Source organism: Athene cunicularia (assembly GCF_003259725.1).
Source record: "Athene cunicularia isolate RWA chromosome 8 unlocalized genomic scaffold, athCun1 chr8_part1, whole genome shotgun sequence".
Classification (NCBI taxonomy): domain Eukaryota; kingdom Metazoa; phylum Chordata; class Aves; order Strigiformes; family Strigidae; genus Athene; species Athene cunicularia.
Window position 1 is genome coordinate 25,439,326 of NW_020799109.1, and position 24,541 is coordinate 25,463,866.

A 24,541-nucleotide genomic window follows, 5' to 3' on the forward strand; every position below is an offset into this window, starting at 1 on the left:
CTGGAAGAGAGGGCGATGGATGAGTTTTCGATATGGTGATGCCTGGCAAATTGTCTGTCTTGGACCACTGCCATGAACATGCCAAGGCAAGCGCTACATACTCACCATGGTGGAAGCAACTACTGGTTGGCTCCAAACGTACCCTGTAAATCATGCCACTGCCTGAAATACCATCTTAGGTCTTGAAAGGCAAATTTTGTGGTGACATGGTACTCCTAAAAGAATTGAATCAGACAATGGGACCCATTTTCAAAATAATCTTATAAACTCCTGGGCAAAGAAACACGGCATTGAGTGGGTGTATCACATCCCTTATTACCCACAAGCATCTGGAAAGAATGAAAGATACAATGGACTGTTGAAGACTATGTTGAGAGCATTGGACAATGGGAGATGAAAGCACTGGGCTATAAATTTAGCAAAAGCCAGTTGGCTAATTAATACCAGAGGATCTGTTAACTGTCCTGGTCCTGCCCAAACAAACCCCCTTCATGCTGTGGGAGGAGATAAGGTCCCTGTAGTACACACAGGGAGATGGCTGGGGAAGGCAGTATGGGACAAGGCAAGCCCACTTGTGGGATTGTTTTTGCTCAGGGACCTGGGTGTACTTGGTGGGTAATGTGGGAGGATGGGGCTACTCAAGGTGTTCCTCAAGGACATTTAACTTTGGAGGAAAAATAATCTGTGGAGTGAGTTGCATGTTGCAGGAAGTGATGGAGGAAGTAGGAATGACGAAGAGTGAACCAGATGCGTGCAATGACGACCCAAACCTAGCCAGTGCTGGAGTCCAGCAGTGAAACATACTGCTCCTGTCCTGAATGTCCATCTTGATAGATGGAGCCAAGTCACTGAATATCTGGAGAAGTGAAGAAAGCTTACAGAATGGATAAATGAGTGTTTTGTGGGACCTGAGCATGATGTAAATGGTATGGAATAAGGGGAGGAGACTGTACTGGGTCTGGCTGAACTGGAATCGGTTTTCCCTTATGGCAGCCCTCATGGTGCTGTGGTTTATGCTGGGAGCTGGCCGGGTGTTGATAGCACCCTGGTGTTGTGGCTACTGCTGAGCAGTGCTTACACAGCACCAAGGCTCTTTCCGACATTTTCCATTCCCCAGTGGGCAAGATCTTGGGAGGGGACACAACCAGGACAGCTGACCCGAATTGACCAAAGGGATGTTCCAGACCATATGACGCCTGCTCAGTATAAAGCTGGGAGAAAGGAGGAAGGGGGTGGGGGGGAGTGTCACCCTTGGTCCTCCAAGGCAACCACTCCGCGTATTGCAGCCCTGCTTCCTGAGAAGGCCCGACATCGCCTGGTCATGGAAAGGAGAGAATAAATCTCTTTTCTGTTTTTGCTTCCGCAAGCAGACATTTGCTTTGCTTTGCTATTAAAACTGCTTTTGTTTTACCCACAAGAGTTGGGGTACTTTTCCTATCTTATTTTCTTTCCCCTCTTTGCCCTGTTGAGAAAAAAAAAGGGGAAGGGGGGAAAGTGATAGAGCGACTTGGTGGGTACCTGGCATTTAGCCAAGGCCAAAACACCACATTAGCCTTTTTTTTCTTTTTTTTTTTTAACCCTCTGCTTATTTGACATACCTCCTCACTAGATACAGAGAGACACAATGCTAAGCTAGAACAAATTTCAAAGAGTGCAAATGCTTTTGGGGCCCAAGGGTGCATTCCCTATGAATGTTATGTCCCCAGCACTGCATCAGTGCCACAGCAGAATGGCTTTACTAGTTCTCAATAAATGTGGCCAAAACTCCAAGGTGCTTTTGTGCCTGCCCCCACTTCCTATAGAAATATGCATAATGCTGGACGTTTGTCTGTGAGAGGAGGACAGAATGTGGTGGATTACAGAAATGAAGACAGCATCTTGCTGATGAACGCTGGAACAAAGAATGGATCGAGTACTTCAGCGTCATGTGGGGCAGCTGTCACTAAATCACCTACCCCACTGAGTGACAGGCCAGATTTTTCTTCTTTACTGCTTTAATGCCTGTGTAGCAATAGAATATCTTCTTCTAACCCTTGATGTCCCTTACAAGTGTCACTCTAGTTGAACTTCAGCTTTCCTAACCCTGTCCATACATGCCAAATCAATGCCACAGACAGGTCCCCTTGTAGCCTGGTTTTGCCTCACTCTCCTAATCACAGTGATTTGTTTTCTGCTTCAGAGATCTATGTGAAGTCCCTGATTAGTCAAGCCAGAGTTCTGGTAAATGTGTTTTTCCTCCTGAGCACCAGAATTAAGTATTCTTGCGCTTGGGAGAGAGATTCTGTCCTTCAAGACCTGTAAGATTTTCTGGCTTGTCTACCACTCCCAAGCAATCCCACCTACTACTTTCCCAAGTAAGCAAAAATCTGGTTTGTACTCTGCTACTTGCTTTCCTCTCTCCCGTCGGAATCATGAACTCCGTTAGTACATGCTCACCACACCCAAGATTGACTGCCATCGATTTCCACAACCCCAGACAGTTCTTCCTTGTTAGTGAACAGCAGATGGAGCTGTGCACTGCGCAGGTTGGCCCATCCAGGACCTGGACCAGGAAGTCATCCTCTCCTCCATCCAGAAATCACCATTACTTGCATCTCAACATCTTGCCCTCAAGATGAGGCTCAAGTCCCCCATAAGAACTGGGCCTGTGATCTAGAGACTTCCTGGAGTTGTGTAAAGGAGACTCTGCTCGCTTACTCATCCTGATCAGGCCGTCAGGACACTCACCTCTGCCATGACCCCAGGGTAGTTTCCAGGCAAGGGCATGGAGAAGAAGCTAGGAGCAGACAAGGCCAAACACACGCCACTTGTTGATGATCAAAGTACCTGCAGGCTTTAATTCTCATCTCAGAATGCCACCAAAGCCAGCCCTATTTCAGGACACAATTGTTAATAAAAGTAACAGTGAGATCAATATAGATTGGATAAAATGCAAGCACAACCATTCAGACGGAGAAAATGTAAATACATTTATGAAAATGGATAAAATGTAAACACAAGCAGCCAATAATAAAAAGAAAAAGCAGTAACAAATTCCAAGACAGAACGCTGGCTAAACTGCAAACAAAGCACAGCAAAACAGGACAGGCCAGGAAAAACTGAGCTCCAATCACTGGTCAGTTGAGGGATCTTTCATTTCCGCAGCTGGGCTCCTTCATGCCACTGCCATTTATTAATATGCCTCTGCAATGTAAATAGAAAAAAAGGGAAAAGGCGTGAAGACCAAGCCTGACACTGCGGTGGTTCCTCAGAGCAGCGGACAGGTAATTTCAGTAAAGCTGCCTCCTCCAGCCCCCACCGTGTCCTCGGCACCCAGCACTTACATTCACATGTAGGATACTTAATCGCTCCATCCAGACACTCTGCTCTAAATTTCTCAGGGTGTGAAACTTGTCGGTACCACCGTTTGCATTCAAAGAGAATATAATCCCCAGTGTAATAGGTGGAAGTGCTCAACCAGCTTGATGACTGTAGTTGAATATTGTTCCTTTCCATAATCCTCTTATGCACTGTACAGTTCTCTGCAAAAAAGTACTTTTATTATTTGCCTGTAGACCTCCCACTGGACAACTGATGCTCTGAAGCTGTTGGGACCAGCTGAGAGCCCCTGAGAGGCCTTTCCCCAGCTGCCTTTCCAGCTGGGGGGTACGGCAGTCAACAGCTTCTTGGGGACACTGCCCCTCACCACCTGCAGCCTAAGGATGCTCCCACATTCCCTGGCTCCTCCCCAGGCGCTCTCCCAGGAAACCTAAATGTCTTTCCCCCAGCTTCAGCACTAAAAATGCAACAACACAGGAGCTAAGCTGTGGCCAAAGTGGAGACGACTTACTTCCTGGCTTGCAGTGTGGATATTCTAACGTTCCCTTCATACACTGTGCTCGGAAAGGGAGAGATGCTGGGTCCTCCATATATCCTCTTTTACACCGAAACTCAATAAAGTCACCCGATCTGGAATACAGCTTTCTTGCTGCGACCCATTTCAGCACAATATTGTTTCTGGCCATGACTTCTTCAGATGCTGTACAGGCCACTTGAAAAAGGCAAGAGAAGAGGGTCATCACTTTATACAGACTCAACACAGGTAAATTTTTTTTCCCCTAGAGACTGTAAATCTTCACAGATTTTCCCCTAGCACCTACAGAACCTTCTTTGCATCAAAACCCAGTTCCAGCTATTTACTCTGACCATCTGTTATTGGTGACAGAGACATTCACATCCAAGCTAAAGGGAAAGAAGACCATGGCTGAGACCCCAGGTGCCCACGCAGAGCTATGAAGAAGCCTTTTCATGCTGACAGTCACAAAGGGCAAGTCACGGGTGGGGAAGTCAGCAGGCACCAAAGAACCTCCCCGTGTCTTTATTGAGATTCATCCTTCCCTTCTGCTCAGCACTTCTTGAAATTGGTTTCCTCATGGCCACGTCACAGATGCAGACCCAGGTTTCCCCAGCACTGCCATGTGCTCCAAACTATCCTCACCATTCACAGCCTGTTGACCACAGCAGCATCCCTAACTTGGGAGCACTTGGGAGCCTGGCACGGTGATGGAGATCCCCTCACACTACGGGCCTCAGACAAACTCCCCTCCTCCCAAATCACTGTGGTGGCAAGAGACAGCAGGCAGCAGAGGGGACTACATGAGCGAACTTCAAGAAGAAACAAAGAAAAAAGAAAAAACACCAAACAACAGGAGCAGTGACACACTGTTTGGCCACAGAGCACGTGCTTCAACCTACCTAGGCAAACTGGGGGGCTTGTCCACTGCCCATCAGTACAGGTGATATGTTGAGATCCTTCCAGGACGTAGAGACTTGGGCATTTGTATTCCAGAATGGAACCTTGTGGATATTCTTGCATAGGGAAGGAAAGAAGGTCTCCATTTTCAATAACTGGAGGTGGGCCACATTTCCCACCTTTCCCTGGAAGAAAATTCCCAATCACAGTGAAAGCCACAAGAGTTTAATTGCAATGGAGGCCTGGCTACAAACACTACTGGACAGTATGTTGGCACTACTTTGAGAGACCTGGAGGAAAGCAGAGAGAAAACCAAATACCTGGCAGGTGAAAAAGAGCAAGAGTTTCTCATTTCTCCAGTGCCGGGACTCACAAGTGCCAGTCCACCCCATTTGTCCACAGCTGAAGTGCTTACAGCTGTCTGCAGCGCTTCCTCTCATCCTGCATAACAGTGTAGTGTTTGTCACAGCTCCTGCAGAAGAGCCTGACACCCACCTCCTCCCTACACTGCCTGAGCAGTGACAAAATGGATCTGACTGCAAACAGCAACAACTGTCACCAAACCGCACCACTGTGATCACTGATGAGATAATAGTCCCTGGGCTCTGTGTGCCTCTCACAGCGCTGAGCAGCTCACACATGCCAATTCTGAACCGCTGCTGCCTCATGGATTTTTATAAATATTCAAGCACCACGCTGCTGCCAAGTCTGGCCTTACAATGGACCTTGCGTGGGGAAATCTTCAGAGAAGACCCAGATCCCTTGGTACCAGCAGTGAGCCTCTCTGCACTTGGCATTGCATTCTGGAGCCACAATATGGAGCCTGGCCTTGAGTCACCTGCTGTTTCTGCAGATGCTCCCACATGGGTGCTGGCTGAGGGAAATGCCGCTGCATTGGTCCCTGTGCTGAAACTTTCTGTATGTCTAGTGAGGACAAATGATATTATTCAGTGCACTCATGAAACCCTAGGAGGCACCAACACAGCACCTAGCTATTGGCTCGCACATCACATTCTACCCTCAGTCCGTTTAACAGCTGATTTGACTCCACGGCATTCAGTATAGCAATGCATCATCTGCACTGTCTGGATGTCAACTAGCAGGGAAGCTGTGGGTCACTGTTGAACAGTGACAACAAAATCTCTCACTCTTCTCATCAGGCAGGCACAGAAAGTAGATTCTAAGAAGTCTAAGGGCTGCGTCTCACCCACCACCCAAGATTACTGGACCCGAGACAGTGCTGGATCCAGGGGTGGTGACCGGATTTCTTTGACTCTATCTCTCCTTTCTTTTTTCTTTCCTGTCCTTATTTTTCTTTCTCATGGATTTGTAAGAGACCACTTTGCTTATTATCCTTTTCCAAACTGAAGTTGTTTTTACCTCAAGTAAAACACTTTAACTGGTCGTTTGGTGTCGTTTCACCTTGATTGAACCTGAGGTGATCACAGAACCTTTATGACTCCCTGGGCTCCCAGTCCAGGTTGTAACAGGCCCTTTTGAGTGATGCCACCTGTCTCACTCAGCTGGTAAACTCACCTGAATTGATACCTGGGAAAATGGCTTTTTCCTGAGTGCACCAGCTATGCTGTGCTTGCGCACAGTAATGAGAATGAAATTTGGAGAAGTAAATGCTACTAAGTCACCTTCATGATATCTCACTGACAGGCGACTGTTTGAAGAGAGAGAGAAATTACCTTTGCACTTTGGCAGCTTTGTCCAGGTCCCATTCTGACACGATATGGTGGAGTCCCCAGCCATCACAAAACCTTGCCAGCACTGATAGTGAGCACTTTCCCCAGGCAAATACCTTGACTTTTTAACACCTTCAACTTTACCACCGGCAATTTCTGGAGGAGGGTCACACCTCACATCTGAAAAAAAGACACTGTGGCAGTCCCGTCTGCAGTCGTTGAGGTGTTCCCCTATACAGCCAACAGTTAAAGGAATCAACCTTGTTACAATTTCTGTCCAGATTTTCTGCCTCAAGTGGGTCACAGCTCCAAGAATTTGTCATGGAGAAAGCAACGAGGGGTGACAGTGGCAGCAGAACTCTCTTTCTGGGACTCTCAGGAGATGGCAGGGTCAATGACAGCTTCCAGAAAAAGCCGGTGTTTCTGCAGCTACACCTTACGTCGCAAGAAGCCACACTGGCCTTCCTGCATGCCCATGTCCCTCCCCAGGGAGCCCTGGCATTCCTGGACATCACAGGGGTAGCAGCCAAACTGGCGTTCTACTGAATCGCGGAGCTCTGGAGGACCGGCAGCACGGGAGGAGATTGTCAACCTGCACTGCCCAGGGACCGGTAAGTGCCGTCCGCTCCAGGGAGGTGTGGGAAGCCAGGTAGCACTTGTTCACCCTGCAGCCACGGATTTGGGCAGGGGACAGGAGCACAGCTCCTCAAAGTTCCCTGTCACAGGAATGCTATTCCCACTTCATGGCCCCAGCAGAGCGTACATGGTCTAGATCCGAGTCTCTGCTGGGATCTGCGCCGGTCAGAATGCAGCCCTGGAGAAGAACGGCTGTTTCTCTCCTGCACTGCTTCTTCCATTCAGAAACTCCCAGACAGGTTGGAACAGAACAGAGGAGCCCGTACATCTCTTTCTACTGGAGGTCGCTGAAGTGGCAGACTCTGGGGAAATACCAGCACTACTCCGGAGAATGACAGAGCAGCACCTTTTAGGCATGGCTTCTTCAAGACGTCTTTGCTGCTGCTGAACATATCCCCAGCGTTTTTAGAGGCATCAAGCTAAATTAAAGTGCTGTGCAAAGAAGCAGTTGCGAGTACCAAGTTGGGATACACAAAGAAAGCAGAAGTAGAAAAAGTAAAGCCTTTAGAGTGTGTAGGTAAACAAACCTTGCCCCCTATGCTACAGGCAAGATGAAAGCACAGATTCCTACCTCTGCAGGTTGGTGCCTGGGACCACTCTCCATTTGTACAAGTGACATAATTTCCACCCATCATTTGGAAATTGCTTTCACATTCATACTGCAGTCTGGCACCGGGCAGGTACCTCTCCTGCTGAGTGCTTGTAATATAAGCATTGGGAATTTCAGGTGCAGCTCCACAGCTAACATCTGAAGAGAGAGGGGCGTGTAAGAACAGCAGTGCAGCAATATGACGATCACAGAACATTGCATTGCAGAGCACCATTGCTCCTGATGAGCAAAAATGGTTTGCGTAATGCAGATCATTTTCTGCAGGTAGAAAAGGAAGATATAATGGTCTTCACTCTGCAGTGCTTCACCACGTAATACTAGTTTTGCCTAGAGTGACTAAAACGAGCAAAGGAGTTGCAGAGATCAGCCAAATGTGCAGATGGGTGTTGTGCAGCACTGTGTGCCAAAGGGTTGGAGAGCTGAAGTAGTTTCTCTACTATTTGAAGGCAACTTTCAGCAACTGACGCTCTTTGTGATATGAAAAGAAGATACATTACTCTACCAGCTATCTCTGCCTTTGCAGCCAGCATCCATTCTTCCATAACCCTCTGCCTGCTTGATTTCAGCAGAGAGATAAGTTTCACCTACAAGCTTCAGCCCATAGGAGAAACGATGTCTTGGTTGATCTACCCTGCTGCTTGTTTCTCAGGAGCCAGAAAAACAGGGGTTGTCGGAGCCCATTCAAAGCAAGTCACGCATTGGCTCTATTGGCCTGACGCACCTGCATGCCTGAGCTGACATTATTTTAATTCACAACCTGTAAGACTAAGAAGGGTCATAGACTTCTTAGGAGTAGAACCTATACCTTCACAGAACGGCGGTGCTGTCCAGTTTCCTTCCCTGCAAATAATTTCTGGAGGACCAAAAATCAGGAACCCTGCATCACACTGGTAGTGAACTGTTTCACCAGGCTCATAAATTTCCTTGTTTCTGCCTTCAGTTTGAGCATTGGCAACTTTTGGAATGCTTCCACATGGCATTTCTGAAAAGATACAGAAAGCTGATGCCTGTGCTAATGTGATACACACAGAATGAGTGTATGTTTATACAAACAGTCGCTTAGAGAGCTTTCTCTATCGTCAGCATCGTCACCTGCTGACAGTGGATTTTACATAAAAGGTAGCATACGGAAAATTAAATAAGGCATTCCCTTATATAGGCACGGACCTCCATCTCTGGAATATTTAGATCCTGTTTCTAACCATGCTTGAAAATGTCAATAAAGGCTTCTGTCCCTTACTACCACAAAGTGGTTTCCATCACTGAAGCACCAAAGCAACTCCTAGTCCCTAGTGTGCTCTGTAGAAAACAGATGCTTGGATTAATGAGTACGTGCACAGGACGCACCTGGCAGAGATATGAACAGAACAAAGATTGCAAGAACACAAAGGAATATTTAAAAACTAAGCTGCTTTCAAAAAGTCAGTCCTGCATCCAATCAGGATTGCTCTGAACACACCCATGAGGGATGATAAGATTCCGCAGCAAAATAGGGAGTTACTGGCCCTTACTAGTCAAGATCTGGTTAAAAATTCGTTCCATTTCATTGCTTAATTCTCTCAGAAAAAGTATTTTTTGATATTACTGAAGTATGCAGGAGCTGGAGTCCAGTTTCCCTTAGAACAAGTTATCTCTGATAGTCCATTGAACTTGTATCCAGGACGAGAAACATACTTAAATTTAGCACCAGACAGATAAAATGTTTTCCCTTCTCTATTAACTTTTAAGTTTTCATTTTCCAGCCTAGGAACATCAGCACATTCTACAGGTCGCGGTGGCAAACATGGTCTTTCTAAAAAAATACAGAAGACACAGAGAAATAATAATGCAAGACAATTTATATTCCAGTGACATATGCTGTCTAAAACTGAAAAGAAAAAAAAAAAATCATCGAAACACAAATTAAATTACTTGAAGATGAAGAAATGTCTAAGATAAACAAAGCCTCTCTCCCCTTTCCCTCCTACATGGGGTTTCTCTCTCTTCATTTGAACCAAATTAAAGCCATTTTCTAGCTCATACCAAGGAGTTACAGATACAGTTTAGCATCAAGAACAGGGAAAATTTCCTAGGCAGAGAAATAGAAGAGACATTATCTTGCTTTGGGATACTGAAAGTGAGTTTTTAGAATGTTAGCTACTAATTTTTTCCACCATTAATAAGGTGGTACCAATGTCCTGACGGACAATGGATTACTCTATGAAGCCCTCCTGAGTCAGAGCTGTCCCAATGCTTTCCTCTCCTATGCTACTGAAGAGTGGGTGGACCTCAGTTATATTTTATATGCATTCTTAGTTGTTAATAAATTAGGTTTTATTAGTTGACACATCAAGTTGAAAGCATATGATTGCTCAAAATTCCACAATACAAAAGATCTAGTTACAGTCAAAGTTCCTGTTCTGTAACTGGGAGTTTTATTTCAGTAAAAGTTGTTTTATGAACAGCTCAAACATTTTTTTTCTGGTTATCCTTCTCTATGTCTGCCACATCACCAAAAATAGAAACTCACAGGCAATGCAGAAGAAAAGGAACCACATGGCACGAGAATTTTTCAGTTTAAGAACACACGTGGTTGGCATGTTGTGCACATCAGTCACCAGCTGGCACCTCATTTGCCCTGTGCTTGGCTATTTCCTATTCATTTCTGAAAACACTTTATTTGAGCATTTAATGAACTTCTGCTTACAAGATATGAGCTGCAACATTAATATTAATGCAGAAAGATGCTGGGGACATCAGCCCATCTGAGGTGCATGTGTTCCAATGCACACAGCATGGGTAACAAACAGGAGGAGCTTGAAGCCATGATGCAACAGGAAAATGACACAGTGGTTATCACAGAGACATGGTGGGATGTCTCCCATGACTGCAGTGTGCCAATCGATGGCTACAAGCTCTTGAGGGGGGATAGAAAAGGAAGGAGAGGCGGTGGGGTGGTGCTGTATGTTAGGGACTGTTAAGATTGCTTTGAGCACAGGTGTAGTGAAGACAGAGTGGAGTGTCTTTGTGTTAGAATCCGGGGAAAGGCCAACAGGGCAGATGTTTTAGTAAAAGTCTGCTATAGGCCACCCAACCAGGACAGAGAGGTGGATTAAATATTCTACAGGCACTTAGCAGAAATATCACGATCGCTTGCCCTTCTTGTTGTGGGAGACTTTAACTTCCCAGACATTGCTGGAAATACAACACTTCAGAGTGGGACCAGTCCCGGAGATTCCTGGAATGTGAGGAAAATAGCTTCCTGACACAGCTGGTGAGTGAACTCACAAGAGAAGGTGCCATGCTGATTCTGCTCTCTGTGAACACAGAAGGACTGGTGGATGATGTGGTGGTTGGAGGCCAACTAGGGCACAGCGATCATGAAAATATGAGTTCTCTATTCTCAGAGAGGCCAGGAGGGGGAGGCTGAACTGCCACCCTGGACTTATAAAGGGCTGGCTTTGACTTGTTTAGACACCTGCTTGACGGGATTCCTTGGGAGATGGTCCTGACGAGTACAGGGGTCCAGCAAGGCTGGGGACTCTTTAAGAAGAAAGTCTTAATGGCAGAGGAGCAGGCAGTCCCCAGGTGCTGCAAGAGGAGCCAGCAGCAGAGAAGACCACCCTGGCTAAACAGGGAGCTTTGGCTGCAACTCAGGGAGGAAAGGAGAGTATATGGCCTTTGGAAGAAGGGGCTAGCCATGATTACAAAGAGGCTGTGAGGCTATGCAGGGTGGAAATCAGGAGGTCTACATCCCAGCTAGAAATTAGTCTGGCTTCAAAGGTCAAAGATAAAATAAATGTTTCTATAAGTAATTCAACAGCAAAAGACAGACCAGGGAGAGCCTCCATCCCCTGTTAGATGCAGGAGGAAACATGACAAATAGTGATGAGGAAAAGGCTGAGGTACTTAATGCCTTCTTTCCTCTTTAACAACAAGACTAGTTGTTCTGAGGGAATCCAGCCTTCTCAGCCAGAAGACAGAGACTGGGAGAACAACTCCCCTACAATCCAGGAGGAGACAGTCAGTGACCTACTGCATCACATAGACACACACAAGTGTATGGAAATGGATGGGATACACCCGAGGGTGCTGAAGGAGATGGCTGGGGTGCTCACCAAGCTGTTTTCCAGCACATGCTTCGCTGGGTAAAAACCAGGTTGGATGGCTGGGCCCAAAGAGTTTTGGTGAGTGGAGTTAAACCTCATTGATGGCCGGTCACATGTAGTGTTCCCCAGGGCTCGGTGTTGGGGCCACTCCTGTTTAACATCTTTACTGATGATCTAGACGAGGGGATGGAGTGCACCCTCAGTCAGTTTGCAGATGACACCCAGTTGGGTGGGAGTGTTGATCTGCTCGAGGGTAGGGAGGCTCTGCAGAGAGACCTGGACAGGCTGGAGCCATGGGCTGAGGCCAACTGGAGGAGTTTCCATAAGGCCAAATGCCGGGGGCTGCCCTTGGGCCACAACAACCCCCAGCAGCGCTACAGGCTTGGGGAGGAGTGGCTGGAGAGCTGCCAGTCAGAGAGGGACCTGGGGGTGTTGATTGACAGCCAGCTGAACAGGAGCCAGCAGTGTGCCCAGGGGGCCAAGAAGGCCAAGGGCATCCTGGCTTTTGTCAGCAATAGCGTGGCCAGCAGGGACAGGGAAGGGATCTTACCCCTGTACTCGGCACTGGTGAGGCCGCACCTCGATTCCTGGGTTCAGTTTTGGGCCCCTCACTACAAAAGGGACATTGAGTTACTCGAGCGTGTCCAGAAAGGGGCAACGAAGCTGGTGCAGGGTCTGGAGCACAGGTCGTATGAGGAGTGGCTGAGGGAACTGGGAGTGTTTAGTCTGGAGAAGAGGAGGCTGAGGGGAGACCTCATCGCCCTCTACAGCCACCTGAAAGGAGGTTGCGGAGAGCTGGAGATGAGTCTCTTTAACCAAGTAGTAAGTGACAGGAGAAGAGGTAATGGCCGCAAGTTGTATCAGGGAAGGTTTAGACTGGATATTAGGAAGCATTTATTTCCAGAAGGGGTTGTTAGGTGTTGGAATGGGCTGCCCAGGGAGGTGGTGGAGTCCTCATCCCTGGATGTGGTTTAAGAGCTGGGTTGACATAGCGCTGAGGGATATGGTGTAGTTGAGAACAGTTAGTGTAGGTCAGTGGTTGGACTGGATGATCTTCAAGGTCTTTTCCAACCTAGATGATTCTGTGATTCTATTTTAGTAATTGGATGACAGATTCCTCAGCACTTAGAGTAGATGGTCTGAGCTATGCCATATCATTTATACCTCTATTACAGGAAGAAGCCACAAAAAGAGAAGGGGAAAAATCAAGAAAGAATAAAAATTAAAAAACCCAAAGATTGCTACTACTACAACTAAATGTGTTGGGTGGTTGATTTTTTTGTTTGTTTGTTTTTGTTTTTGTTTTTGTTTTAGAATACTATTAAAGGCCCCCAGTCAAATCTGAGATTCTCTTCTGCAACATACTAACCAAACACAGAGATCTTGAGGGACTACCTGAAAGTTTTATATGCCATCTTAGATAAGTCTGTGTAAATAAAAGGATTTACTGTCCAGCAGCTAGTTAACTGCGTTTTCTTTAGTAACTTATATGCTATTGCTTTTATGCAGTTACCTATTCATGATAATCTTAACATAAATAATATCACCCCCCTGGTAATGATGACTGTAAATTCATAACACAGAAATTAATAATAAAATAAATTTAAAAAAATACACTACTGACCCACACAGTAAGGTGGTGATTGCCATTTCCCTTCTATACATGTTATTTCATTTACACCGATGAGCTGGAAACCGTTGAGACATGAAAAAGATATTTTACTCCCATTCTTGTAATTTCTTCCAACGCTTATCTGTCGAGCATCAGGAAGCTGAGGCGGAGGTGGGCATGCACTCTCTTCAGCTAAGAACATGTTATAATAGATCATAAGATAAAGTGTAACAGTTCACCACCCATTACAACATGAACAACCAACAAAACTCTGGCATTAGATAATTCTTCAGTAGTCATCTCAAACTTGAATTAATATCATAATCATTATGTTCCGCTTCAGAAACACCAGACCTGCCTTCAGATGCTCATACACTTTCAAACTCATAGAAAAGACAGTCACAATTGCCTACACCAATCTAAGATGGAGCTTCTTGCAGTCCCTCCTTTCCCTTACACACAGCTGCTCACGCTTGTGTGCTTTCCCTGTTCCCCTCTGTATGGTGAACTACTTTAGGAAAACTGGACCAACTTCTGGGGTTCTTGTTTTGTTGTTTTTTCTTCAGATGTAACTGGTAACAGAGCTAAATGAGGATGACAAAAGGAAACAAAGAAATAAACTTCAGTTTTGTCACTCAAGGAACAAAGGGCTGCTCCTGTCAAAGGAAAGAAAAACAGAAGGAAAGAGGTAGATCTAGGAAGGAGGAGACCTCCAGAGCTTGATTTATTGGTTCTAGTGGTTCCAGAAAACTGAGAAGATAGAGACACTTGATTTTGAGAAGGAATGTTCCCTCGAGTGATTGCCACTATGTGTACTTCTCCCACTTCCACACATCATTGCCCATGAATCTGACATAATCTAAGCAGGCATTGAGATAATGATTGTTTTACAATCATGCCTTCTACAGGTAATACCCTGCTCTGCTATACATAAAGGCAGTCCTGCAGGCATCCGACCTTTGGTGTGTATTATATAAGGGCAGTCTCCTCTAGGTCTGTGCTTTTGAATTGGCCAACCCAGCTTTTTTTCTTCTTGTTTCACTAGGAAGCAATTGGAAAAAATGGAAGGTAAAAAAAGAAAAGTCAGGAATAGAGAAACTTTGAATGTTTACAGGAAATAAAGGAACTCAGATGAGCTTGAGCTATGTCTACTCTCATTTGCACCAGGGTAAAGCCGTTTTGATGAACCAAGCTTAAATTTTTCATTGCATCTTTTCTCACATCAGAAATGACAGTGAAAACTGTTCCATTTGTCAGAGTAGAGATCATTAAGTCTGCCTCACTAAAATAGTGTGTTTCCAAACCTAGTTAACTGTTCAAATGATTCCCACAATTATTCATGACTATCCTTTAGCAGATAATTGAGTAAGCACATATATAAGCATGTAAACTTTCTATTTCAGAATAGTGACAATGCTAAGAAGCTTTAATAATGAGCATTTATCACTCCTATGTTTAAAAAAAAAAAAAAAAAAAAGAAATTGTATGCAAATCTGAAAACATACCTGAACATTCAATCTCTGGTGACCATTTTCCAGACACACAAGTTGCCTGTTTAACAGTTCTGTCACCTGATGTACACATAAAACGTATAACTTTATTGAACCCAGTCTTCTCTTTTGGCTTGGGAAGTTGACCATTCTGCACAAGCTCAACATCCATTGGAAGCACACACTGAGGAGATGGATCTGAAAAAAAACAACAAAAAGAGCTAAAAAATAGATTTAATTCAGATGATATGTACATATGCATCCACTGACGAAGAGGTCATCAGTTTCCTAATGCATGTCCATGTTAAAGTGGTTTTTGATTTACTGTAGTTTGAAGTAACTTGATAGATTCCTAGATTACAGAAACAGGATGATTTTTTGTTCCAGCTATCTAAAGCAGGGACTGTTTTCACTCACAAAGCAATTATTTTTTTTGTTGACAGGATCCCTTTTGTTGAGTGTAGGAAATAATATAAAAACTAAGCATTCTTTTCTTCCCTAAAACTATCAAAAAGGTAGCAAGATGAGAAACCTTCTTTTGCTTGTAGAAACAGGAGCATAAAGGAAGTACTACTACACGCTGAGTATATATCAGGTATCAATCTCCCGTGGAAGGATCTTGTGGCCCTGACTGGTGATTTGCTGAGCCAGAACAGAAGCTACTTGTGAAAGCTCAGCAGTCTGTGGTTTGTGCCAGATTAAATCCTCAACATAACTGTAAATAAAGGTACAGTGTACGGAAATCACTGATGAATATAGAATCACTTCTGAAGAAAGGGGGGACCAAGAATTGGCTATAATATAAACTGTACTCTGTTAAAGGTAAGTGAAGTGCTGGAGAAATTTATCCCAAACTAGACTCCTTGTTCAGTATTGCTTTTTTCTTAAATTACTGACTCAAATGCAATTTTTTCTTTCTCTTAGGAAAGGGCTTTGATTGATATCTTTTAAAAAGACATCACTTTTGTTCAATGTATGCACCACAGAACTAAATAGGAAGATGAGAAAACTAATGATCAGAAATGAAAAGGGCTAATCCACATACAAATGGTGAGGATGAGATAAACCTAGTGCGTTGTGGCTATTAATACTATTTTTAATTCCCAGTAGATTTTTAAAAAGCAAAGTAGCATACAGAGACATAAACAAAGGATAAGAATAGGAGCATATCTTCCCTTCTGCATGAGTTTGTTCATTCTACTGGATGAAGCTGAGGAATTTCACAGGGAAAACCCTTCACTGAGTTTCTTTTGCTTGGGTCCAGCTCTGTGTCATCTCCCAAATATTTGTTTTTCCTTCAACATCATGTGATCAGAAAAAGGTACATAGGGTACACTATCAGATGGGTATCAACATTAGGCAGTGGCAAAACTTAGGACATTTAGGATACAGTAAGAGAGGACATTACTCAAATTATTCACTCCTAGCTGCCATATTGCACATTATTTATGTCTTTTTGAATAAGAAATAATTTTTCATACATTACAGTCAATAACCTGAATGAAATTTTGCACAAGCTATTTACCAGCTCACTTTCAGTTATTGCAGAACTCCATCTAGCACAACTAAAGCTAACAAAGTTCAGCACTGAAAGTTCAACCATTCAGAATCTTTCACATGAAACAGCAAAACACTCTGAAATGATTCAAAGAGGATCAGTTCCTGCCCTTTTAGAAACAAAGATGGGATAGTTGTTCTTGGGAGCAAGACTAGCTTATAGAAGGTGTCCACAGAAGTTTCCAGGACCCAGACATTTTCATCTATTTCCTGCTACAGTAAAGTTAACAGAAGAATTACCTTTACACACTGGTGGTGATGGAAACCATCCAAAATAATAGCACTGAGTAGAGGCAGGTCCCACTCTTACGTAATTGTTTGCACAGGTAAATTTCACAACATCTCCACTGCGGTATTTACCTTCCTTAGGAGAAAAATCTCCATTGGGCAATTCCAGCATTTCACATTCTATTGCTACAAAGACAAAATATTTTAAGATATAGTGTATGTCCTACATACACAAAATACATGAAATGCTACTGATTAGAACAAAACCAAAGAAAGTCTTAAAGAAAAAAGCTTCATACAGTGTATACAGAGTTACACTGATTGGCAAGCGCAAACATAACAATATTCACCAAGACACTGGGGCGTTGGACTCCATTCACCGTTTATGCCACACCTCGTGGTACCAGTTGGCATCTTATCTGCAGTTTGATATCCCTCCAAACATGCATACTCAATTGTATCTTCAGGCATGAACATAGTTTTATTTGTGTGGTAAATCAAAATGTCCAAATGAGATGTTTTACATGATTCTGTAGAATAAAGCAAAGTTAGTGCATTTTGTGATCCAGAAACACTGCCCTTTGGAATCATAATTTCTGTAGATGCTTTAGTGGGTGCCAGTCTACTGAGTATATTTGAAACTAGAAGTTCTGCATTGCCAGAATATGAACATAGAATATCCTCTGTAGCATATACACCTAATATCCATTGTGTTAATCTTCAGCAATATGCATCTAGAAGTAATATCTAGCATAAGTATTTCTCCCTTAGATTCACTTCCTTTCCTTCTGCTACACATTATTATTATCAGTGTCATAACAAACAGTTTGTACTCCTGTTTCCCATTGTCATCTGTGAGTGCATCAGAAAAGTGCTGCAAAATACGAGGTAAAAGCAGACTGAAATAAAAGGACAAGATAAAATATCAGTAAAGTGGTCAATATTACGAGCCTCAGCATCATAACACTGGAAGATTAAGGCTCCTCTTTTACTGTCTGACACTATCTGACTATCTGTTCAGGAGAAGAAGGAACTTTTAAGATGAGAAAGACAACAGCAGTATGGAGGTATTTTCAGGAAAAAGTACGTTCAGGAAAAAGCACATTTGTTTTTCACAAATGTACTTTTAAACATCAGAGCAGACATACGCATCGTGCTTTTTATGCATAGTGATAATATTATGAATCCCATTTTTCTCTATTTTGGGCACTTTTAAAGTTCTTGGCAAAATCCCTTGGTTCACAAGCATTTCTTAAAAAATCTTCCCTCACATGTGTGAAAGGCGGGAGAACTGGGAGTGACTTTGGGCATAGGCACCTTGTATCAGGTAAGAATCACTGGGGAGGTCAGTGATTACCATCTCCTTCTTGCTATGGAGGTCCAAAAAGATAGCTCACCTAGAAGAAAGTAGATATTTTCCCACCTTACTCACTTCCTTTATGTTTTCTCTATTTCTTGGAGCCCCAGAAAGGTTAATCTCTGGAGGATCAGTTCTCTGTTTGAATCTCCCTCTGCCCAGTAAGAAAACTCTACCAATCTAGATGTCAAAAATCTGAGAACATAGGACAACATGTCTGCTCCAGTGACAATGATAGAGAGCTCCGAAGCCTCAATGCTACTCACTGATGCACTTTGGAGGTGGAGTCCAGCCATTCTCTTGACACTGTATCACTCCTGTTTCTTGGCCTTCTGGAGTTACAAAGCCAGTAATACAATTATAGGTGACCTTCTCCTGTAAATTAAATGTTGTCTTTCTCAAGGTGAAATAACCATTTTCAAAATTGATATTCTGGCATTTTTCTGAAAGAGATAGACAGAATTTACTCCAAGTAAAACACTGCTAAACTACATGCTTATAATACACGGAAGAAGAAGGACAAATGAAGCAGCAGTGGGATTTAGGACATTTTTAGGAGCACATGAATTTCTGCTTCTGCATTGAATTTTCTTCCTGAGGGGACTACTGGAAAGTGAACAGTCAAAATTCACAGTTACCAACTTGTGCAGCACAAACAGGGATGGACAGGAGTTTGATTTGCAGCAGTCCTGCAAGTTTCCAGAACTGTATGTCCATATCTGGTCTTCACTAGAAATGAAATTCATGTTGGGCATGCACAGCACTATGCATGCATAAAGAGGACCTTCTGTCCGTATTGCATCACCATGGTGATCCAGAGATCACCATGGTGTGCAGGTACCACCTCAGTTCTACCAAAGAGAAATCATTCAGGGTGCACATACTGCAGGGCTAAAGCAAATTTGTAGCAAAGGACCCCTTCTTGCACACTAAAACACTAGTGCAGACAGACCCAATATTGCAACTGATTTCACATCACTTGGAATACATTGTTTAAGACAGTCTAAATGGATGGAAATCAGTAGTCTTGGTTGGATGTTATGGTCTTCCATTCTGAAAGAAAACTTCCATTGTATACTAAATTCTTTACTAAGAGATCACTCTGTGAAGGAGTTTCTTCATTTTAAGAAATTAACACTACAACAAAGAGCAATATTTGCACATTAGAGAGTCAAATAAATAAAGATATGGAAAAAAAAGAATTTGAGGATGCATTTGAATGTTGGGAGCAGAGTTAATGATACTTCAGTGCAACAGCTTCAGAAGTTTAAATTTCACATCCTTTTTTTTGGTGTTTATACCAGTGATAACCATAATTGCCCAATACTAGGCAACATAAAATTTTATTTTGCTTGCTTATTGCTATATCAAAATCTCAGTGGGTGGTGGTCCAAAACATGCTATGGTTAATGTCTCCATCAGGGTGGTATTGTTAAAAAACATTTTTACAGTTCAAGAAAAGTTAGGTTAAATTATTTCTTTTGTCCATATGAAATCATTATCTGAAGTATTTAAAGTTCCTGTGAGACATTCTAGCAATTTCAGGCTTGGTGCAAGTCAGAACAAAAGCTAGAAATAGAGTTAGGAGAGGTAACCTTGCTATTCGTCCCCCCCTCCAGTATGATGCCAACTGAAAAGGAAGAAAGAGAAAAAAGGACCAGGTGGCATAGTGATAGGCTGAAAGGAGACAAATTACACATAGGCTGTGCAAGGGGAAGGATTACTATTTATTACATTACTGCACAGCTATAACACGATTTCACAACGGAAGACAAAGGGACCATGACTCCCATCCCAGAGCTTACATTCTAGGGGATCTGAATGAGCCACACGTGGACATTTGAACAGGGTTACATTCTGCATTTTGTATAGCAGCTGACCCCAGAGGCAGAGACATGAGAGCTGCGTGAGACAGTTCAGAGAATCACAGCATTGTGTTTCAGTTGTAGGGCACTTAGACTTAGATTTACTAAGCAGTGGTGACAGATTAATGTAGGCGATGTGATGATGGATTTACTGGTTTTAGTTAGAAACCTCAACAAAATGCAAGCACACTCACTTTTACGGATGCATCTTGGAGGAGGTGACCAGCCATTCTTTGTGCATGTGACTTCCCCACCTTCATGTTCAGTTAGATAGTCAGTGTCGCAGACATATTTAACTCTTTCACCTTCCTTGTAAGAATTCTTCCAGCTGTGTGAGAAGTAACCATTCTCCAGCTGCCTGGTATGACATATTTCTAAAGAAAGAAGATAAGTACATTTAACCACAGTAATTTGTACAGCTACAACTGAGATAAACCGTTAAGAAAACAGTTACTAAAAGATGGGCCTCCAAGGACCTTTCTGTAGATTTCTATCCCCAAAAGACATTCATGTTCAAACCTGAATGAAAGCATGTTTTGTTTCACTGCCCTAAGATTAACAAATCACATGAACAAGAGCACAAGTCACTACATAAAGTGCTAAGAAGTGGTCTACTAAACAATATTGCTTACCTAGTCTCCATAAGCAAGACTGGCTAACTTCAGTGTGTCTAGCGTCGTGTACACCAGCTCTGCTTTGGACTGCTACATCTCTAAAATGTTGGCTCTACAACATCCTGCACCCCAAGAGCCCAGACACATGGAATACAGCTGTACCGAGGGCAACAGGGAAGGATCAACCTTCTGTAATCCACTTCCAAGCCCTACCAGTAGGTAGGAACTTTACTGTGACTGAAGATGTGTGTTAGGAGAGAAAGCCTCAGCTCACTGCCTCATATCTATTTTAAATTTATTTTAAATCTAAGTCAGTGTATCTGGATCTTTTTTGATGCTATGCTCACTTTCAGCTTATTGCAAGAGAGTGCCACCTTCTCAGCTCCAAATGTTATCCAAAGGGATCAGGCAATGGATCTCAGAAAGGAACCTCTAGAACAGGTGCCCAAGCCACAGAAGGAAGAATACATTTACATGGAGTAGAAACCCTCTGTTTGTATGTGCAGATTAAAGTAGATGATGCATGCATGTGACCTAGAAGCTGGAGAAACATTTCCTATGTATTTCTTAATCTCATTAACAGTTTCATGAATAAAGAATCTCCAAAATCCAAATGCATTGTTTCAGCCTTACTCATTTCAGAGCGTCACTTTCCAGCTGACAGGTTTGCAGATAGGATGATGGTCTGGGTGCAGTTCCAGGGGTCAACTAAATAAATTGTTCTTTGCTCCGTCTTGTGCTCCATCAGCACAATTTCTGTTGCACAGACCTTTGATAATTATAACAGAATTGAGCACATAGTGGAAATATACTTACTGAGACATTTTGGTTCTGGAGACCAGCCCCTTCCAGAACAGGCTATTCGAACCCAGTAGTGTCCACTTGGGGTTGAATAACCATTAGCGCAGTGGTAATCAGCATGCTGCCCAACCCTCATTGGAAAGTAATAGTTTTTGTGGTACTCCAGTGAATCACTTAACTTGCCATTTTCTATAGCTGGGTAGTCACATGGTTTCTCTTGAAACAGAATTTAACAGCAACAATATCAACACCTGCATGACAAAAAAAACTCAGGACACAATTAATTCAGATTCAGCTTCATCTGAGTGTTTTCTGAACCTGACAGAATCAGGACACCTTGGCAGATCCTAAGGAGTGCAGGAACAACTGCACTCTGCTTCTGGTGTCTCTGTCAGTGCTTACACCTATGTTGCTTCCCTCCAATTTTATTGCAACTAACAACAATCCAGTCAATATTCTCACTGTCCAAAGGCTGATTCATGAGACCAAAATGTTTATTCTAAGGTGAGATGACACTGCCTTTGTAGAGTGTCACAACTAAATCTAACATACTGACCATGACGGGAGCCCAGACAGCTACCTTAGATAAATACACTGAACTGTGAACTCTTAAAACTGAGATGACTCTGTCACATCTTTAATTTGTAACTTTTGGGATACTGCACCAAGGGCTCTTTCTAGCTCATTTGTATTTTAAAACTGTACTGTATTTCTTTTGTTCTCTCAGTTCCTCAAAAGAACTGACCCTTTCCAGGGACAAGTACAGGGATAGAAGGAGGAGATTCCCAGAAGCGTTCATTCAAGTTTACCCAGGGTGTCAGTCATGGCAAGCAGGTTCCTCTCACATTGCTCTGACCCATAGCCTACATACTGGAGCAGGGGAGATCACCCCCTGGACAGACCATTCAGTAACGACTGCAGCGATCTCAGAATGATACCCGAATTTTAGAACCCACTGGGCAAAATTATCTTTGTAGTTATGGGAAGTTTAAGCCAAGAAAGAACTCGTCAACAAACAAGAATACCTTGTTTGGTTGACAGGTTATAATAGGTAGAATAAAACTGTGATTGTTCATAATATACCAACACATAACTGCAAGTAAAAAATCTAAAGCTGTGATAACTATGATGAAAGATACCTTCTAATCATTCCCTATGGTTTGGATACTTTAACACTATGTCCTCTTGACTGCCATGCTGCTCCTCAGGTGCACCACAAACCTTCCTGACAGGGAGCTGACTGTAGCACACTCTAATACGTACTTTCACAAATACAATAATAGATAATACCTGTGTTCATAAACATAATTTAAATGTATATTATATCATTGTTCTTTTAGCTGATTTTTCCAAACTATCAAATTAAGCTTTACATCACCAAGAAAGACAATGAATAAGCATCTCTCATTTCTCATTCTTTGTAAGTTTTTCTCATTACCTTTTTTTCACTGAGATATTTCAACAACTCTACATGTTGCGTCTTCATTCATGAGAGCTACTTACGTACACAACCTGGATCAGGCACCCAGCCATCCCTGGTACACTCAGCTGTGCTTTTGCCAGTCAATGTTTTAAAATGATATCCAGTATTACACTGTACTGTGATTATATCACCTACTACGTAGTTGTCTTCTCGAGGTCTAAAGTTTCCGTTGCGAATTATTGGAGGAGAGCATACAATTTCTAAATAAAAAGAGAAAAAAATGGATGCTAATTTGAAGAATACATTTATATTTATTACATAAATTCTTATTTTCATAGTATATTGATAATACCTGCATAAAATTATTAAAGATGTTTCTTAGGGCAAATAAAAGGTTACATTTCTCTCCCACTCTTAGAAATGTGCAGTTCTGCAAGAGGAGAGTGACAGCTGTTACTGAGGTCATGCTAATTAGAAGATTAAAAGCTAATTGCAATGAAAATGGTTGGAACAATAACTTGGTTAAACTGAATTTGACTAATCTCTTCCAGTAGGTCATTCCACAGCTGGAGCTCAGAATGACCTATACTGGGCTCACTCACAGCTCTCCTGGGCTGGTTTATGGACACTGTCCCAAAGGAAGGCACATTCATCAGCAGGTCCTAAATGGAGAAATAACTACACTTGACTAAGAACTGATCATTCAAAGGCTGTGTGATTAAGGTTAGGGTCTTGCACTGGCACTGGAAGTATTTCAACACTAAGAAGGGACAAGAATGCTATTCTAAAAAGCTCACGATGCCTTTATGCTCAGAAAAGCCTGGCAAACATATTATTCGTAAACCAGAGCCTGTCTTCTGGGTGTTTTGTATTCTATTTCCAGTTCAGAAAATCCTACCAACACACTCAGGGATGGGAGGGGATGACTAAAGGTTGATCCTGCTGTGCAGTAAGGGTGGGCGAATCAGCTGTATGCATGTACTGCTGAATCATGTAGGTTCAGTGATAAGTCAAGTAGGATCCAGAATCACTTTTTGGGGTATCTGAATATGCCCCAAGTATCAGAGCCCAATATCAGTGTCTGGAAGAATATTTTATTTGGTACGTCTCAAAAGCAGTATGTTGCTAAAGTGTAGGCAATGCATATTAATTAGTATCATTACTAATACTGAAGCAGAAAGGTCAAGAATTGAGAGGGCACTAAAGACTGACTACTCTTTAATTCTAAAGGAGCCTTTCTGGAATTAGTCCCAGTAAGGTGGGTGGTACATAACATCCTATAATGTTGCCCTGTTGCCAACAATTTTTCCCAGTTTCAAGTTTTTGGCAAATTCTTGAAAACAATTCAAGGCACTAATGATTTCCCCCAAGTTTACATCAAACTATTTCAACTGGGACATAACATGCATATTTATGTTTGTGGGATTTAGAGATTTTAAATAAAGTCTTTAAATGCTATAGTTGTATTAAACTAAAGCAAAAATCCACAATCCAGAGGGCTGGAACTAGCCTCAGAAATTATGGATTTGTCAACTTAACTGCTCAGAAAGCATTTGGGAGTTAGAAAGCAACAGGGAGTTTCTGCATGGTAAATATATTAATTGTAGAGATTCTCAGACAATTTCTGATAGGAAGTTTGGACACCATGGATAATGTGGTTGTGCAATTACAGCCCTGATGACATTAAACGAATTGCTGTCTTCATCCCAGACTAAGGGTCATGGACAGTGGCAGGATGCATGCATACCATGTTACTTTGGTGTCTGTTTAAACACCACTTCATGTACATGGTTCTTGGGGTTAGTGAACTTAAAATCTGTTGTACACAATTCTTGAC

The 24,541-nt window shown here is 42.9% G+C and overlaps 1 protein-coding gene across 2 annotated transcripts in view; it reads right to left on the reverse strand.

Moving 5' to 3' along the window:
- Positions 1-2,667: 2,667 nt before the first annotated feature.
- The window catches only part of CFH (complement factor H), a 36,242-nt gene continuing 14,368 nt past the window's right edge, over positions 2,668-24,541 (reverse strand). Inside the window, exons 7-22 of one of the 2 annotated variants that reach the window (XM_026854388.1) lie at positions 22,785-22,964; positions 21,297-21,497; positions 20,061-20,240; positions 18,268-18,444; positions 16,995-17,174; positions 16,657-16,830; positions 14,875-15,057; positions 13,382-13,561; positions 9,255-9,461; positions 8,475-8,651; positions 7,631-7,807; positions 6,427-6,603; positions 4,735-4,917; positions 3,830-4,030; positions 3,324-3,521; positions 2,668-3,183 (exon numbers count right to left, since the gene is read on the reverse strand). In XM_026854388.1, the coding sequence (XP_026710189.1) occupies positions 3,182-3,183; positions 3,324-3,521; positions 3,830-4,030; positions 4,735-4,917; positions 6,427-6,603; positions 7,631-7,807; positions 8,475-8,651; positions 9,255-9,461; positions 13,382-13,561; positions 14,875-15,057; positions 16,657-16,830; positions 16,995-17,174; positions 18,268-18,444; positions 20,061-20,240; positions 21,297-21,497; positions 22,785-22,964 (2,777 nt within the window). In that variant the 3' untranslated portion in view covers positions 2,668-3,181. Of the gene's footprint in view, positions 3,184-3,318; positions 3,522-3,829; positions 4,031-4,734; positions 4,918-6,426; positions 6,604-7,630; positions 7,808-8,474; positions 8,652-9,254; positions 9,462-13,381; positions 13,562-14,874; positions 15,058-16,656; positions 16,831-16,994; positions 17,175-18,267; positions 18,445-20,060; positions 20,241-21,296; positions 21,498-22,784; positions 22,965-24,541 lie in introns of both variants that reach the window. The other variant, XM_026854387.1, reaches the window with a different exon arrangement.